Source organism: Manacus candei, unplaced genomic scaffold (assembly GCF_025592945.1).
Source record: "Manacus candei isolate 608988 ecotype Guabito, Panama unplaced genomic scaffold, ASM2559294v1 h1tg000123l, whole genome shotgun sequence".
Taxonomy (NCBI): Eukaryota; Metazoa; Chordata; class Aves; order Passeriformes; family Pipridae; genus Manacus; species Manacus candei.
The window spans coordinates 409,516-424,406 of record NW_026138171.1 but is presented as its reverse complement, the minus strand read 5'-3'; the positions used below and the strand labels follow the sequence as shown (position 1 = coordinate 424,406).

At 45.6% G+C, this 14,891-nt stretch overlaps 1 protein-coding gene across 1 annotated transcript; it reads left to right on the top strand.

Moving 5' to 3' along the window:
* The first annotated feature begins 236 nt into the window (after positions 1-236).
* LOC127462235 (tubulin alpha-3 chain) lies at positions 237-12,418 on the top strand. The gene is made up of 4 exons (XM_051770684.1): positions 237-244; positions 7,259-7,502; positions 10,273-10,421; positions 11,063-12,418. Exons 1-4 carry the CDS (start codon positions 242-244, stop codon positions 12,053-12,055), a joined length of 1,389 nt encoding a protein of 462 aa, XP_051626644.1. The 5' UTR covers positions 237-241; the 3' UTR covers positions 12,056-12,418.
* Positions 12,419-14,891: the final 2,473 nt, after the last annotated feature.

Below are 14,891 nucleotides of genomic sequence, written 5' to 3'. Positions count from 1 at the left end.
CCTCTTTAAGACAAAAACAAACCCAAACTCTCCCGGGTTTAACCCCGGGGGCGATTTTATCCCCTTTTCCCGGGGACGGGAAGGAAAAGGAGCTCTGCTCCTTTAAGCCCCGCGAAACTCCTTTGCCATCCAGGTGGAGTCAAAGCCCTTTCCCGGGCTATAAAATCGCGGGGGGAGAGAGAGAGAGAGAGAGAGAGGCAGGACCAGCAGCTGTTTTCCTTGGATCTCCCCAAGCCTCACCATGGTAAGAGCGTGTTGGGATCGAGCTCGACTTAAAAAAAATATAAGACTTTTTTTTTTTCCAAGTTTTTCCTCTTTTTTTTTTTTTTTTTTTTTCCTCTCTCTCTTTCTCTCCTTCCTTCCTGCCGGGGTTTGTTCATTCCCAGCGGGTTTTTTTCGCTCTAATTGCTCATTAACTTCTGCCTTCATTGATTGGGGGTTTGCTCCTTATAAGGGGAAAAGTCGAGGGATGTGGCTCGGGGCGGCCTCCGAGTTGCAAAGTTTCCGTCTCTTTGTGACAAATTGAGTTTAATTTCCTCATTTTTTGGGCTGAAACATCACTATCTCCATCCTGAGCTCAACTCTAAATTTAAACTTCTCTACTTCTTCCCCCCCACCCCCAAATTTAACACCTCAAATGTTTTAAACCGAGAACTAAAACCCCAACTTTTAAGTTTCTTTTTCCTTTTTTTTTCTCCTTAAGAAGGAGCTGCCATGTTGCCTTTGTCTGCTCTTAAAAATCCCTTGGGATTAGATATTAAATCCATAAATTCCCCCCCCCCCTTCCCTCCCCTTTTTCCCGGTGTTTTTTTTTTTTTTTAATGGAATTTTCGCAGCTGTGGAAATTCAAGTGGATTATTAAAAAAAAAAACACCTCAAAACCAACCTGTAACCCCTGAAAAAATTCTGGCTGATCCAGCTGGAAACTTTAATTTAAAGAGTAGCACGAGTGGCACTTTTTTTTTTTTTTATTACTTTTTTTTTTTGTGGATGCAAAGGAGTGACTGGTTGGAAAAAAAAAAAAACCTCCCGGTGTCCCTTTGCATGTTGGAAAAACTGGGAGGGGGGGAGAGAAAACTTCAAAGCCACGGAGCTTTTTGAACTTTTTTCCCTTTAATCTGGGCTGTCTCGGCTATAAAACAGTTAAATATTTACATTTTTTTGGTTTTGTTTTTTTTTTTTCCCAATGGGAAAAATCAGCTGGACAACAACAACCAGAGGCAAGTTTGTCTGGAGAGCTGGGATCTCACAAAAAAAACCCCGAACCAACAACCCCAAAACTTTCTGGGATATTTAAAGTGGGAGGGGAAAAAAAAACCCTGAAAAAATTGCCCCAAAAAGCTGCAATTTTGTTCCTTTAGAGCAGGTCTTGATTTTTTTATTTTTTTTGGGTTCCTTATGGTTTTAATTTTCTTTTTTTTCTGTTTTTTTTTTCCTTTCCTTTGTTCCCGTTCCCGGGTTCTGGAAATACCGGCGCGTTCCCCCGGGGGCCAGCAGGTGCTGGGAATGTGGGAATCTGGGAATGTGGGATCTGGGAGGGGGGAGATGGGAACAGCTGATCCCAAAAAACCGGGGGCTGGGAACTATTGCAACCATCCCGCTGGGAGGGGGGGGCGGCATTTCCCACATAGTGGGAATATCAGCTGGGAAAAGGGGAATATCAGCTGGAAAATAGGGAATATCAGTGGGAGAGAGGCGGGATCGGGATCAGCCCCCACCCCAAAACCGGCCTGGACTAAGTTTAGGCGGGGTTTAACCAGCTGCGGGGCGTGGTTTGATCAGAGATCAGTAAAATGTGCGAAAATAAGCAATGGAAAATGAGTGGAATGTGCAAAAGTCATCGAAAGTCAGCGAAAATACGTGAAAATGTTGTAAAAATCGGGAAAATCTGCGAAAAGATCATTAAAAAACTCAGCGGAAAGCTTTGAAAAAATTTAGTCAGAGCTCGGTTTAATCTGCCCAAAAAGTCGTCAAATGTCAAAAATCTAAAAATATGTGGGAAAATGTGTGTAATCTGCAAAAATGTCATTAAAAAACAGGAAAATCTGCAAAAAAAATTCGTCAAGAAACAGGAAAATCTGCTAAAAAAAGTAATAAAAAGTGAGGAAAATCTGCCAAAAAAATCATCAAAAATCAGGAAAATCTACCAAAAAAGTAATAAAAAGTGAGGAAAATATGCGGAAAAAAATTCTTCAAAAATCAGCAAAAATCTGTGAAAAGATCATTAAAAAATCAGCAAAAATTTGCAAAAAAATTCGTTAAAAATTTTCCAAAAAATGATTACTCAGAACTCAGTATAATCTGCCCAAAAACTCATCAAATATCAAAAATCCAATAATATGTGGAAAAATCTGCATAATCTGCAAAAAGTCATAAAAAAATCAGCAAAATCTGCCCCAAAAAAATTCATCAAAAATGAGGAAAATCGGCAAAAAAAATTCATCAAAAACCAGGAAAATCTGAAAAAAAAAAGTAGTAAAAAGTGAGGAAAATCTGCCAAAAAAAAAATTCATCAAAAATCAGGAAAATCTGTGAAAAGGTCATAAAAATTCAGCAAAAATCTGCAAAAAAATTTGTCAAAAATTTTCCAAAAAAATTTAGTGAGAACTCAGTGTAATCTGCCCAAAAACTCGTCAAATATCAAAAATCTAAAAATATGTGTAAAAATCTGTGTAATCTGCAAAAATGTCATAAAAAAATCAGCAAAATCTGCCCCAAAAAATTCATCAAAAAACAGGAAAATCTGCCAAAAAAAATTCGTCAAAACCCAGGAAAATCTGAAAAAAAAAGTAATAAAAAGTGAGGAAAATCTGCCCAAAAAAAATTCATCAAAAATCAGGAAAATCTACCAAAAAAAGTAATAAAAAGTGAGGAAAATCTACTGGAAAAAAAATTAATCAAAAATCAGCAAAATCCGCGAAAAGATCGTTAAAAAATCAGCAAAAACCTGCAAAAAAATTCGTCAAAATGTTTCCAAAAAAGTTTAGTCAGAATTCAGTGTAATCTGCCCAAAAACTCGTCAAATATCGAAAATCCAAAAATATGTGGAAAAATCTGCGTGATCTGCAAAAACATCATTAAAAAATCAGCAAAATCTGCCCAAAAAAAATTCGTCAAAAACCAGAAAATCAGCAAAAAAAATTCATCAAAAAATAGGGAAATCTGAAAAAAAAAAGTAATAAAAAGTGAGGAAAATGTGCCAAAAAAAATTCAGCAAAAATCAGCAAAATCTGCGAAAAGATCATTAAAAAATCAGCAAAAATTTGCAAAAAAATTCGTTAAAAATTTTCCAAAATAATTTAGTCAGAATTCAGTATAATCTGCCCAAAAACTCGTCAAATATTAAAAATCTAAAAATATGTGGAAAAATCTGTGTGATCTACAAAAAGTCATAAAAACATATATGGAAAAATCGGCCAAAAAAATTCATCAAAAACCAGGAAAATCTGAAAAAAAAAGTAGTAAAAAACCAGGAAAATCTACCAAAAAAAGTAATAAAAAGTGAGGAAAATCTGCCAAAAAAAAATTCATCAAAAATCAGGAAAATCTGCCAAAAAAAGTAATAAAAAGTGAGGAAAATCTGCCGAAAAAAATTCGTCAAAAATCAGCAAAATCTGCGAAAAGATCATTAAAAAATCAGCAAAAATTTGCAAAAAAATTCGTTAAAAATTTTCCAAAATAATTTAGTCAGAATTCAGTATAATCTGCCCAAAAACTCGTCAAATATTAAAAATCTAAAAATATGTGGAAAAATCTGTGTGATCTACAAAAAGTCATAAAAAAATATATGGAAAAATCGGCCAAAAAAATTCATCAAAAACCAGGAAAATCTGAAAAAAAAAGTAGTAAAAAGTGAGGAAAATCTGCCAAAAAAAAAATTCATCAAAAATCAGGAAAATCTGCCAAAAAAAGTAATAAAAAGTGAGGAAAATATGCGGAAAAAAATTCTTCAAAAATCAGCAAAATCCATGAAAAGGTCATAAAAATTCAGCAAAAATCTGCAAAAAAATTCGTCAAAGATTTTCAAAAAAAGTTTAGTCAGAATTCAGTGTAATCTGCCCAAAAACTCATCAAATATTAAAAATCTAAAAATATGTGGAAAAATCTGCGTCATCTGCAAAAACATCATTAAAAAATCAGCAAAATCTGCCCCCAAAAAATTCATCAAAAATGAGGAAAATCAGCAAAAAAAAAAAATCATCAAAAATCAGCAAAATCCGCAAAAATATCGTTAAAAAATCAGCAAAAATCTGTGAAAAGATCATTAAAAAATCAGCAAAAATTTGCAAAAAATTTGTCCAAAATTTTCAAAAAAAATTAGTCAAAACTCAGTATAATCTGCCCCAAAAACTCATGGAATATTAGGAAAATCAGTAAAAATATACGGAAAAATCTGTATGACCTGCAAAAACATCATAAAAAAAAATCAGCAAAATCTGCCAAAAAAAATTCATCAAAAATGAGGAAAATCTGCAAGAAAAGTAATGAAAAATGAGGAAACTCTGCAAAAAAAGTAATGAAAAATGAGGAAAATCTGCAAAAAAAATTCATCAAAAATGAGGAAAATCTGCAAAAAAATTCATAAAAAATGAGGAAAATCTGCAAAAAAAAAATATAAAAAATGAGGAAAATCTGCCAAAAAAATCATAAAAAATGAGGAAAATCTGCCAAAAGAAGTAATAAAAAAATGAGGAAAATCTGCAAAAAAAGTAATAAAAAATGAGGAAAATCTACAAAAAAATTTCATAAAAAATGAGGAAACTCTGCAAAAAAAGTAATAAAAAATGAGGAAAATCTGCAAAAAAAAAAATCATAAAAAATGAGTAAAATCTACAAAATAAAAATCATAAAAAATGAAAATCTGCAAAATAAAATCATAGAAAATGAGGAAAATCCGCAAAAAAATTCATAAAAAATGAGGAAAATCTCAAAAAGAAATAATAAAAAACCAGGAAAATCTGCCAAAAAAAGTAATAAAAAGTGAGGAAAATCTGCAAAAAAATTCATAAAAAATCAGCAAAAATCTGCAAAAACATCATTAAAAAATCGGCAGAACGCGCCCAAAAAAATTCATCAAAAATGAGTAAAATCTGCCAAAAAAAATTCATAAAAAGTCAGAAAAAAAATCACGTGATTCCCGGCTTCCCGGGGCGGCGGGAGTTGGGATTCTCCCAGCCAGGATGGGATGGGATGGGATGGGAGGCCCCGCCATCCCTTTGATCCCAGCAGCAGGTGCCAATTATCCCGGGAATGCTCAGCCATCAAAAAGTCCCCTGGGTGAGTCTCCGGTGCCTTCAGGATTCCCTGGAGTCAGAAGCTCCTGGAGTGACCTGGATAAACCCGGATAAACCCGGATAAACCCGGATAAACCCGGATAAACCCGGATAAACCCGGACTCGGAGCCGCTCCCGGGGCCTTGTCGTGGCCCCAGGCACTGCTGCTTTCCTCCGGCCTTTCCTGCCGGGATCCCAAGCTCCATGTGGCTTTCCCAAGCTTGGCTTCTCCCTGTTTTTCGGGTCAGGAGCCTGGAGCTGTTGTCCCTGGTGTCCCCTTTCTCCGGGATCTCCAGGGAAGCTCCGGCCGAGCGAGGAGCCGGCGCCGCTCGGCTGCTTCCCGCCTTCCCACCTCCTTCCTTCCTCCTTCCTAGGGATTGGGTCAGACCCAAGGAGTTAGGGATGCTGTGTCCCCTTCCTAGGAATGCTGTGTCCCCTTCCTGGGAATGTGTGTCCCCTTCCTCTGGATGTGTGTCCCCTTCCTGGGAATGTGTGTCCCCTTCCTAGGGATGTGTGTGTCCTTCCTAGGGATGTGTGTCCCTTTCCTTGGGATGTGTGTCCCCTTCTTTGGGATTCTGTGTCCCCTTCTTTGGGATTCTGTGTCCCCTTCTTTGGGATTCTGTGTCCCCTTCCTATGGATGTGTGTCCCCTTCCTATGGATTCTGTGTCCCCTTCCTAGGGATGTGTGTCCCCTTCCTAGGGATTCTGTGTCCCCTTCCTAGGAATGCCATGTCCCCTTCCTATGGATGCCGTGTCCCCTTCCTAGGGATGTGTGTCCCCTTCTTTGGGATTCTGTGTCACCTTCCTACGGATTGTGTCCCCTTCCTAGGAATACCGTGTCCCCTTCCTAGGAATGCTGTCCCCTTCCTAGGGATGAGTGTCCCCTTCCTATGGATGTGTGTCTCCTTCCTATGGATGTGTGTCCCCTTCCTAGGAATGCTCTCCCCTTCCTAGGAATGCCGTGTCCCCTTCCTAGGAATGCTGTGTCCCCTTCCTACGGATGTGTGTCCCCTTCCTATGGACGCTGTGTCCCCTTCTATGGATTCTGTGTCCCCTTCCTATGGATTCTGTGTCCCCTTCCTATGGATGTGTGTCCCCTTCTTTGGGATTCTGTGACCCCTTCCTATGGATTCTGTGTCCCCTTCCTAGGAGTGGTGTCCCCTTCCTATGGATGATGTGTCCCCTTCCTAGGGATGTGTGTCCTCTTCCCAGGGATGTGTGTCCCCTTCCTATGGACTCTGTGTCCCATTCCTAGGGATGTGTGTCCCCTTCCTATGGATTCTGTGTCCCTTTCCTAGGGATGTGTGTCCCCTTCTTTGGGATTCTGTGACCCCTTCCTATGGATTCTGTGTCCCCTTCCTAGGAATGCCATGTTCCCTTCCTATGGATGCCGCGTCCCCTTCCTATGGATGTGTGTCCCCTTCCTAGGAACGTGTGTCCCCTTCTTTGGGATTCTGTGTCCCCTTCTTTGGGATTCTGTGTCCCCTTCCTAGGGATGTGTGTCCCCTTCCTATGGATGTGTGTCACCTTCCTATGGATTCTGTGTCCCCTTCCTAGGGATGTGTGTCCCCTTCTTTGGGATTCTGTGTCCCCTTCCTATGGATTCTGTGTCCCCTTCCTATGGATTCTGTGTCCCCTTCCTAGGAATACCCTGTCCCTTTCCTCAGGATGTGTGTCCCCTTCCTATGGATTCTGTGTCCCCTTCCTCGGGATGTGTGTCCCCTTCCTATGGATGCCGTGTCCAGCTGCCCTGGTTTGATCCCATCTCCAGCTCCCCGCAGCGGGTGGAAGCCGCCTGCTTTCCACCTGTTTTCCGCCTGCTTTCCACCTGTTTTCCGCCTGCTTTCCACCTGTTTTCCGCCTGCTTTCCACCTGTTTTCCTCCTTATCCGCCATAACAAACCACTCCAACCAGGGCTGGAATTCCTGCTCCCGAGCCGCAGGATGTCCAAACCCTCTCCCTCACGATCCAGTCTCCCGTTCCAGAGGGAGTGCATCTCCATCCACATCGGGCAGGCCGGGGTGCAGATGGGCAATGCCTGCTGGGAGCTGTACTGCCTGGAGCACGGCATCCGGGCCGACGGCACCATCCCGGCACCCAAGCCGGGCAAATCCCCGGATCCCGGCTCGGAGCAGGCCGATTCTTCCTTCGAGACCTTCTTCTGCGAGACGGCCTCCGGGAAACACGTGCCCAGGGCCGTGTTCATCGACCTGGAGCCCACGGTCATCGGTAAGAGGGTTTTTTTGGGGAGTCCCCGCCCTTCTTCCTTGGGAATCGGGTTGCCGCCCGTGTTTCCCGGCAGATCCCGCTCCTCCGCTCCGATAAAACATTCCCAGCCTTTGGAATTCACCTTTCCAAGTGGATCTGGGGGTGACAAATGCTGTCACCGCGCCCGGCTTTGGTTGATCCCTCCTTTTGAGGGTGGGAAGTGACTTATCCTGGTTTTATCCTGGATTTATCAGCCTCGGTGCTCCTGGATGGAATTGCACCATCCAGGTGTGGCACCTGGTTCTAATGCCCCCCCTGGAGCACCTTTGGTGCCACCACTCCGTAGTTTTTTGGGAACGGGGTGTCCCGTTCGGTCAAAGGTCGGACTCAGACTTGGAGGTCTTTTCCCAACCTAATTCCTCGTGGGATTCTTGCTCCTGCAAGACTTCCAATTCCCCTTCCATTCCCGGTTTCCTTGGTGATCCCTGGGTGTTTGACTCAGTCGTGGCACCTCCCTGGAGAGCGAATTCCTTTTTTTTTTGCTCAAGGAATTGGTGGAAATCATTCCCAACCCAGGCTCCTGCATCCCTCTCCCTGCTTCTGCCTCCTGGGATTCTCCTCCTCTCTCCCCCTGTGGGATGTGGGAGTCACTGGATCATCATCCAAGGAAAGGAGTGCAGACTTCTGTTTGGGCTCAGCTTAATTTTTAATCTTGATTCATTTAGGAGTGCAGTGATCGAGTCTGTAGGATATGAAGTGTTGCCACACGTGTTTCCTGGCAGATCCCGCTCCTCCGCTCCGATAAAACATTCCCAGCCGTTGGAATTCGCCTTTCCAAGTGGATCTGGGGGTGACAAATGCTGTCACCGTGCCCAGCTTTGGTTGATCCCTCCTTTTGAGGGTGGGAAGTGACTTATCCTGGATTTATCCTGGATTTATCAGCCTCAGTGCTCCTGGATGGAATTGCACCATCCAGGTGTGGCACCTGGTTTTAATTCCCCCCCTGGAGCACCTTTGGTGCCACCACTCCGTGGTTTTTTGGGAACGGGGTGTCCCGTTCGGTCAAAGGTCAGACTCCATCTTGGAGGTCTTTTCCCAACCTAATTCCTCGTGGGATTCTTGCTCCTGCAAGACTTCCAATTCCCCTTCCATTCCCGGTTTCCTTGGTGATCCCTGGGTGTTTGACTCAGTCGTGGCACCTCCCTGGAGAGCGAATTCCTTTTTTTTTTGCTCAAGGAATTGGTGGAAATCATTCCCAACCCAGGCTCCTGCATCCCTCTCCCTGCTTCTGCCTCCTGGGATTCTCCTCCTCTCTCCCCCTGTGGGATGTGGGAGTCACTGGATCATCATCCAAGGAAAGGAGTGCAGACTTCTGTTTGGGTTCAGCTTAATTTTTAATCTTGATTCAATTGGGAGTGCAGGGATTGAATCTGTAGGATATGAAGTGTATCCAGTGTTGGGACTGAGCGGATCCAAAAACCCTCTGGAGCTGCCTCCAACCTCAGCGACTGCCTGGACCTGAGGGAAAACTGCTCCTGATGCCTGTCTTGGAAGCTGGATCAACACTGGAAGCCCTTTGCCTCGTGTTGAGGAGCTTCCAGACTCTTCCAGATGCTTTGGGAACGAGCCGGAAAACCAGCTTCTTGTGTTGACCAATCCCACAAAAACTGGGAGCACAGGCAGGGTCCTAACTCCTTAAGCCAGGCTAATTTGGGATCTTGAGGTGGGAGATGGAGGAGAGGCAGCAGGACCTTTGACAAATCAGTCATTCCTGCCCCTTCCGTCATTCCCGGTTGGAACTGCCCGTTTTTGGTGGCCATTCATAGAATCCCAGAATCAGCTGGGTTGGAAGGGACCTCCGAGATCCTCCAGCCCAACCCTTGATCCAACCCCGCCGTGGTTCCCAGCCCATGGCACTGATGCCACATCCAGTCTGTCCTTAAACACCTCCAGGGATGGAGAATCCCCCACTTCCCTGGGCAGCCCATTCCAATGGCTGAGCACCCTCTCTGCAAAGAAATTCTTCCTGATATCCAACCTAAACCTCCCCTGGCACAGCTGAAGACCCAGCCCTCTTGTCTTGCTGATGGTTGCCTGGGAAAAGAGCCCAACCCCCCCCGGCTCCCCCCTCCTGGCAGGGAGTTGCAGAGAGTGAGGAGGTCTCCCCTGAGCCTCCTCCTCTCCAGGCTGAGCCCCCCCAGCTCCCTCAGCCTCTCCTCCCAGCACTTGGGCTCCAGTCCCTTCCCCAGCCTGGCTGCTCTTCTCTGCCCCTGCTCCAGCCCCTCCAGGGCCTTCCTGAGCTCAGGGCCCAGAGCTGGACACAGCACTCCAGGGGTGGCCTCCCCAGCGCCCAGCCCAGGGGCACAAGCCCTGCCCTGCTCCTGCTGCCACACTCTTCCTCAGCCAGCCCAGCAGCCCTTGGCCCTCTTGCCCCCCTGGCCACCCTCGGGCTCCTCTTCAGCTCCCTGCCCAGCCCAACTCCCAGCTCCCTTCCTGCCTGGCTGCTCTCCAGCCCCTCTGGCCCAGCCTGCAGCTGCAGGGGCTTCTTGTGGCCCAAGGGCAGGACCCGGCCCTTGGCCTTGGGGAACCTCAGCCCCTTGGAACCAGCCCATGGATCCAGCCTGGCCAGGGCCCTCTGCAGAGCCCTCCTGCCTTCCAGCACATCAACACTCCCCCAGCTTGGGCTCACCTGCCAATTTACTGCTGATGGACTCAATCCCCATGCGTTTCGCTCTGTCCCGGCGACGTCCTGGCCCCGTAACTGTGCTCTGCTCCTCTCCCCCTTTTCCAGATGAGATCAGGACCGGCCCCTACCACGGGCTCTTCCACCCGGAGCAGCTCATCAGCGGCAAGGAAGATGCCGCCAACAACTACGCCCGCGGCCACTACACCATCGGCAAGGAGATCATCGACACCGTGCTCAGCAGGATCCGCAAGATGGTGAGAGGGATGTTGGGATTGCCGTGGAATCCTGGGATATCAGGGGGGCTAGAGCAGTGGAATATTAAGGAATATTAAGGAATCACGGGATATTAAGGGGAGTTTAATATCCCAACTCTCCCTGTAGCGGGTCTGCTATCCCGGGTTGCTCCAACCTGGCCTTGGATGCTTCCAAGGATGAGGCAGCCTCTTCCAGGGACCTCAGCACCAAGAATTCCCATTATCCGACCTAAATCCCCCCTTTTTTCAATTTGTACCCCTTATTCTTTATCCTATCACTGCAGGTCCTGATGAATTTTAAGTTGACACGTTTAAAATAACACCTCTACATAAATAACTCGTTAGTGGACGACGCGGTTGAACTTTGGGTTTGGGGGAAAAGTCTTAAAATAAAAAAAATAAAAAACCCCAGAACCAAAAAAAAAACACCATATTTGTGTGATTTCCAAGGGCTGCTGCTGCTGGGATTTGTTTTGGGGGCTCAGCAAAGCTTTAATGGAGGTGCTCGGCCTGGGGATACGCGGAGTGAATCCCCTCGGGAAAGGGCTCCGAGCGGGATTCATCCCTGGTTTTCTTTGGAATTTTCTTTGGGATTAAGGGCTGGGATAACTAAGAGATAAACAGGCCTCGTTCTGCCGCAGGCTGACCAGTGCAGCGGCCTCCAAGGCTTCCTGGTCTTCCACAGCTTCGGGGGAGGCACCGGCTCCGGCTTCACCTCCCTGCTCATGGAGCGGCTCTCCGTGGAGTACAGCAAGAAATCCAAGCTGGAGTTCTCGGTGTACCCGGCCCCGCAGGTGTCCACGGCCGTGGTGGAGCCCTACAACTCCATCCTCACCACGCACACCACGCTGGAGCACTCGGACTGCTCCTTCATGGTGGACAACGAGGCCATCTACGACATCTGCCACCGCAACCTGGACATCGAGCGCCCCACCTACACCAACCTCAACAGGCTGATAGGCCAGATCGTCTCCTCGGTCACGGCCTCGCTGCGCTTCAACGGCGCCCTCAACGTCGACCTCATCGAGTTCCAGACCAACCTGGTGCCCTACCCGCGCATCCACTTCCCGCTGACCACCTACGCGCCCATCGTGTCGGCGGAGAAGGCCTACCACGAGCAGCTCTCCGTGCCGGAGATCACCAACGCCTGCTTCGAGTTCTCCAACCAGATGGTGAAGTGCGACCCGCGGCGCGGCAAGTACATGGCCTGCTGCCTCCTCTACCGCGGCGACGTGGTGCCCAAGGATGTCAACGCCGCCATCGCCGCCATCAAGACGCGCCGCTCCATCCAGTTCGTCGACTGGTGCCCCACGGGCTTCAAGGTGGGCATCAACTACCAGCCGCCCACCGTGGTGCCCGGCGGCGACCTGGCCAAGGTGCAAAGGGCCGTGTGCATGCTGAGCAACACCACGGCCATCGCCGAGGCCTGGGCCCGCCTCGACCACAAGTTCGACCTCATGTACGCCAAGAGGGCCTTCGTGCACTGGTACGTGGGCGAGGGCATGGAGGAGGGCGAGTTCTCCGAGGCCAGGGAGGACCTGGCGGCGCTGGAGAAGGATTATGAGGAGGTGGGCAGGGACTCTGCCGACGGGGAGGAGGAGGAGGAGGAGGAGGCCGAGGAGGACGAGTACTGAGGGGACGCGGCGGAGCCAAACCTCAGAGACCTTCCGTGCCCAGGGCCTGGAGGCACCGGGACCATCCCTTGGCATGTCAAACCTTCCCCTGCTTCGCGTAGTCCTGGGTGTCCTGAGCTTTGCCACGCTGCTGTTTTAGCGCTGAGTTAAGGCCTGGCTTAGTGTCCCGCCTAGGCAGGATGATCCCGGTCTCCTCCTTGCTCCGGGGGGGGAAAAAAATGCTACGAGCTGCTTTGGCTGGAATGGCAAAACTCTGGCTCTGGCTTTTGAGTGTAAAAGCACTTTTTTTTTTGGGTTAGGAACGCGCCTGTCCTTCTATGCAACCGCCTTTTTTTTGTATGTGAATAAAGACCTTTTTTTGCCTTTTTGGCTCAGAGGATTCCTTGGATTGTGTGGGGAGGTCCCTCCCGACCTCGGGGGTTTTGTCCTGAGGAGAAGAGCAGATGCTGAGCTGGGAGACTCATCATCATCAACCCTAATTACCTAATTATCCTCTGGGAATGCTGCCTAGCCGGAGCTGGACACTCTTCCCAGCTCCAAGAGGAAGCAGGTCTGGGAGCAGGCGGGGAATCCCTGGTGTGAATAAAAAAAAACACCCCAAAAACCCAAAACCAACCTGAAAAATTCTGGCTGATCCAGCTGGAAACTTTATTTAAAGAGTAGCACAAGTGGCACCTTTTTTATTTTTCTTTTTTTTTTTTTTTGTGGATGCAAAGGAGCAACTGGTTGAAAAAAAAAATCTCCCCTAAACCCTTGGGATTAGATATTAAATCCATAAATCAACCCATCATAAAGGACCTGGAGAGTGTTTTAGGAGGGAAAATCAACACCCTCATAAAGGATCTGGACAATGTTTCAGGAGGCAAAATTACCACTCTCAGAAAGGACCTGGAAAGAATTTTAGGAGGGAAAATCAATGTTCTCAAAAAGGACCTGGATATTATTTTAGGAGGGAAAATCAACCCTCTAAAAAGGATCTGGGCAGTATTTTAGGAGGGAAAAATCCACCCTCTAGAAAGAATCTGGACATTATTTTAGGAGGGAAAATCAACCCTGTCAAGAAGGACCTTGATATTATTTTAGGAGGGAAAATCAACATCCTCAGAAAGGACCTGGACAATATTTTGGGAGGTAGAATTACCACTCTCAGAAAGGATCTGGAGAGAATTTTAGGAGGGAAAATCAATGTTCACAAAAAAGACCTGGAGAGTGTTTTAGGAGGGAAAATCAACCCTCTAAATAGTACCTGGATATTATTTTAGGAGGGAAAATTAACCCTCCCAAAAAGGATCTGGACATTAATTTAGGAGGGAAAAATCCACCCTCTAAAAAGAATCTGGACATTATTTTAGGAGGGAAAATCAACCCTCACAAAAAGGACCTTGTGTTTATTTTCCCCTGGAATAGCAAAGTTTGTGCTTCCCTTTTTGTGTTTATTTCCCCTGGAATAGCCAAGTTTGTGCTTCATTTTTTGTGTTTATTTTCCCCTGGAATAACCAAGTTTGTGCTTCATTTTTTGTGTTTATTTTCCCTGGAATAACCAAGTTTGTGCTTCATTTTTTGTGTTTATTTTCCCCTGGAATAGCCAAATTTGTGCTTCATTTTTTGTGTTTATTTTCTCCTGGAATAACCAAGTTTGTGCTTCATTTTTTGTGTTTATTTTCCTTGGAATAACCAAGTTTGTGCTTCACTTTTTGTGTTTATTTTCCTTGGAATAACCAAGTTTGTGCTTCATTTTTTGTGTTTATTTTTCCCTGGAATAACCAAATTTGTGCTTCCCTTTTTGTGTTTATTTTCTCCGGAATAGCCAAGTTTGGGCTTCCCTTTTTGTGTTTATTTTTCCCTGGAATAACCAAATTTGTGCTTCCCTTTTTGTGTTTATTTTCTCCGGAATAACCAAGTTTGTGCTTCATTTTTTGTGTTTATTTTCCTTGGAATAACCAAGTTTGTGCTTCATTTTTTGTGTTTATTTTTCCCTGGAATAGCCAAATTTGTGCTTCCCTTTTTGTGTTTATTTTTCCCTGGAATAGCAAAGTTTGTGCTTCATTTTTTTGTGTTTATTTTCCCCTGGAATAACCAAATTTGGGCTTCATTTTTTTGTCTTTATTTTTCCCTGGAATAGCCAAATTTGGGCTTCATTTTTTTTATGTTTATTTTCTCCTGGAATAGCCAAATTTGGGCTTCATTTTTTGTGTTTATTTTCTCCTGGAATAACCAAGTTTGTGCTTCACTTTTTGTGTTTATTTTCCCCTGGAATAACCAAGTTTGTGCTTCCCTTTTTGTGTTTATTTTCCTTGGAATAACCAAGTTTGTTCTTCCCTTTTTGTGTTTATTTTCCCCTGGTTAAACCAGGCCTAGGAGTGAGTTCCTGTTCTGCTGATGGTAAATTCTGTGGGGTTTTGCTCAATGGTCTAAATTAGGCTGTGGATTAAGTGTGGGTGAGTTTAAGTGCAGTTCAAACCTTTAGTCCATTAGACCCGTGGTTAAGCCAGGCCTAGGATTGAGTTCCTGTTGTGCTGATGGTAAATTCTGTGGGGTTTTGCTCAATGATCTAAATTAGGCTGTGGATTAAGTGCTGATGAGTTTAAGTACTGTAGTCAAACCAGGCCTAGGAGTGAGTTCCTGTTGTGCTGATGGTAAATTTGATGGGGTTTTGTTCAATGGTCTAAATTAGGCTGTGGTTTAAATGTTGGTAAATTTAAGTGCTGCTCAAATCTTTAGTCCATTAGACCCATGGGCCTAAGGCCAGGGTGAGCCATGGGCCTAAGCCAGGCCTAGGAGTGAGTTCCTGTTGTGCTGATGGTAAATTCTGTGGGATTTTGCTCAATGGCCTAAA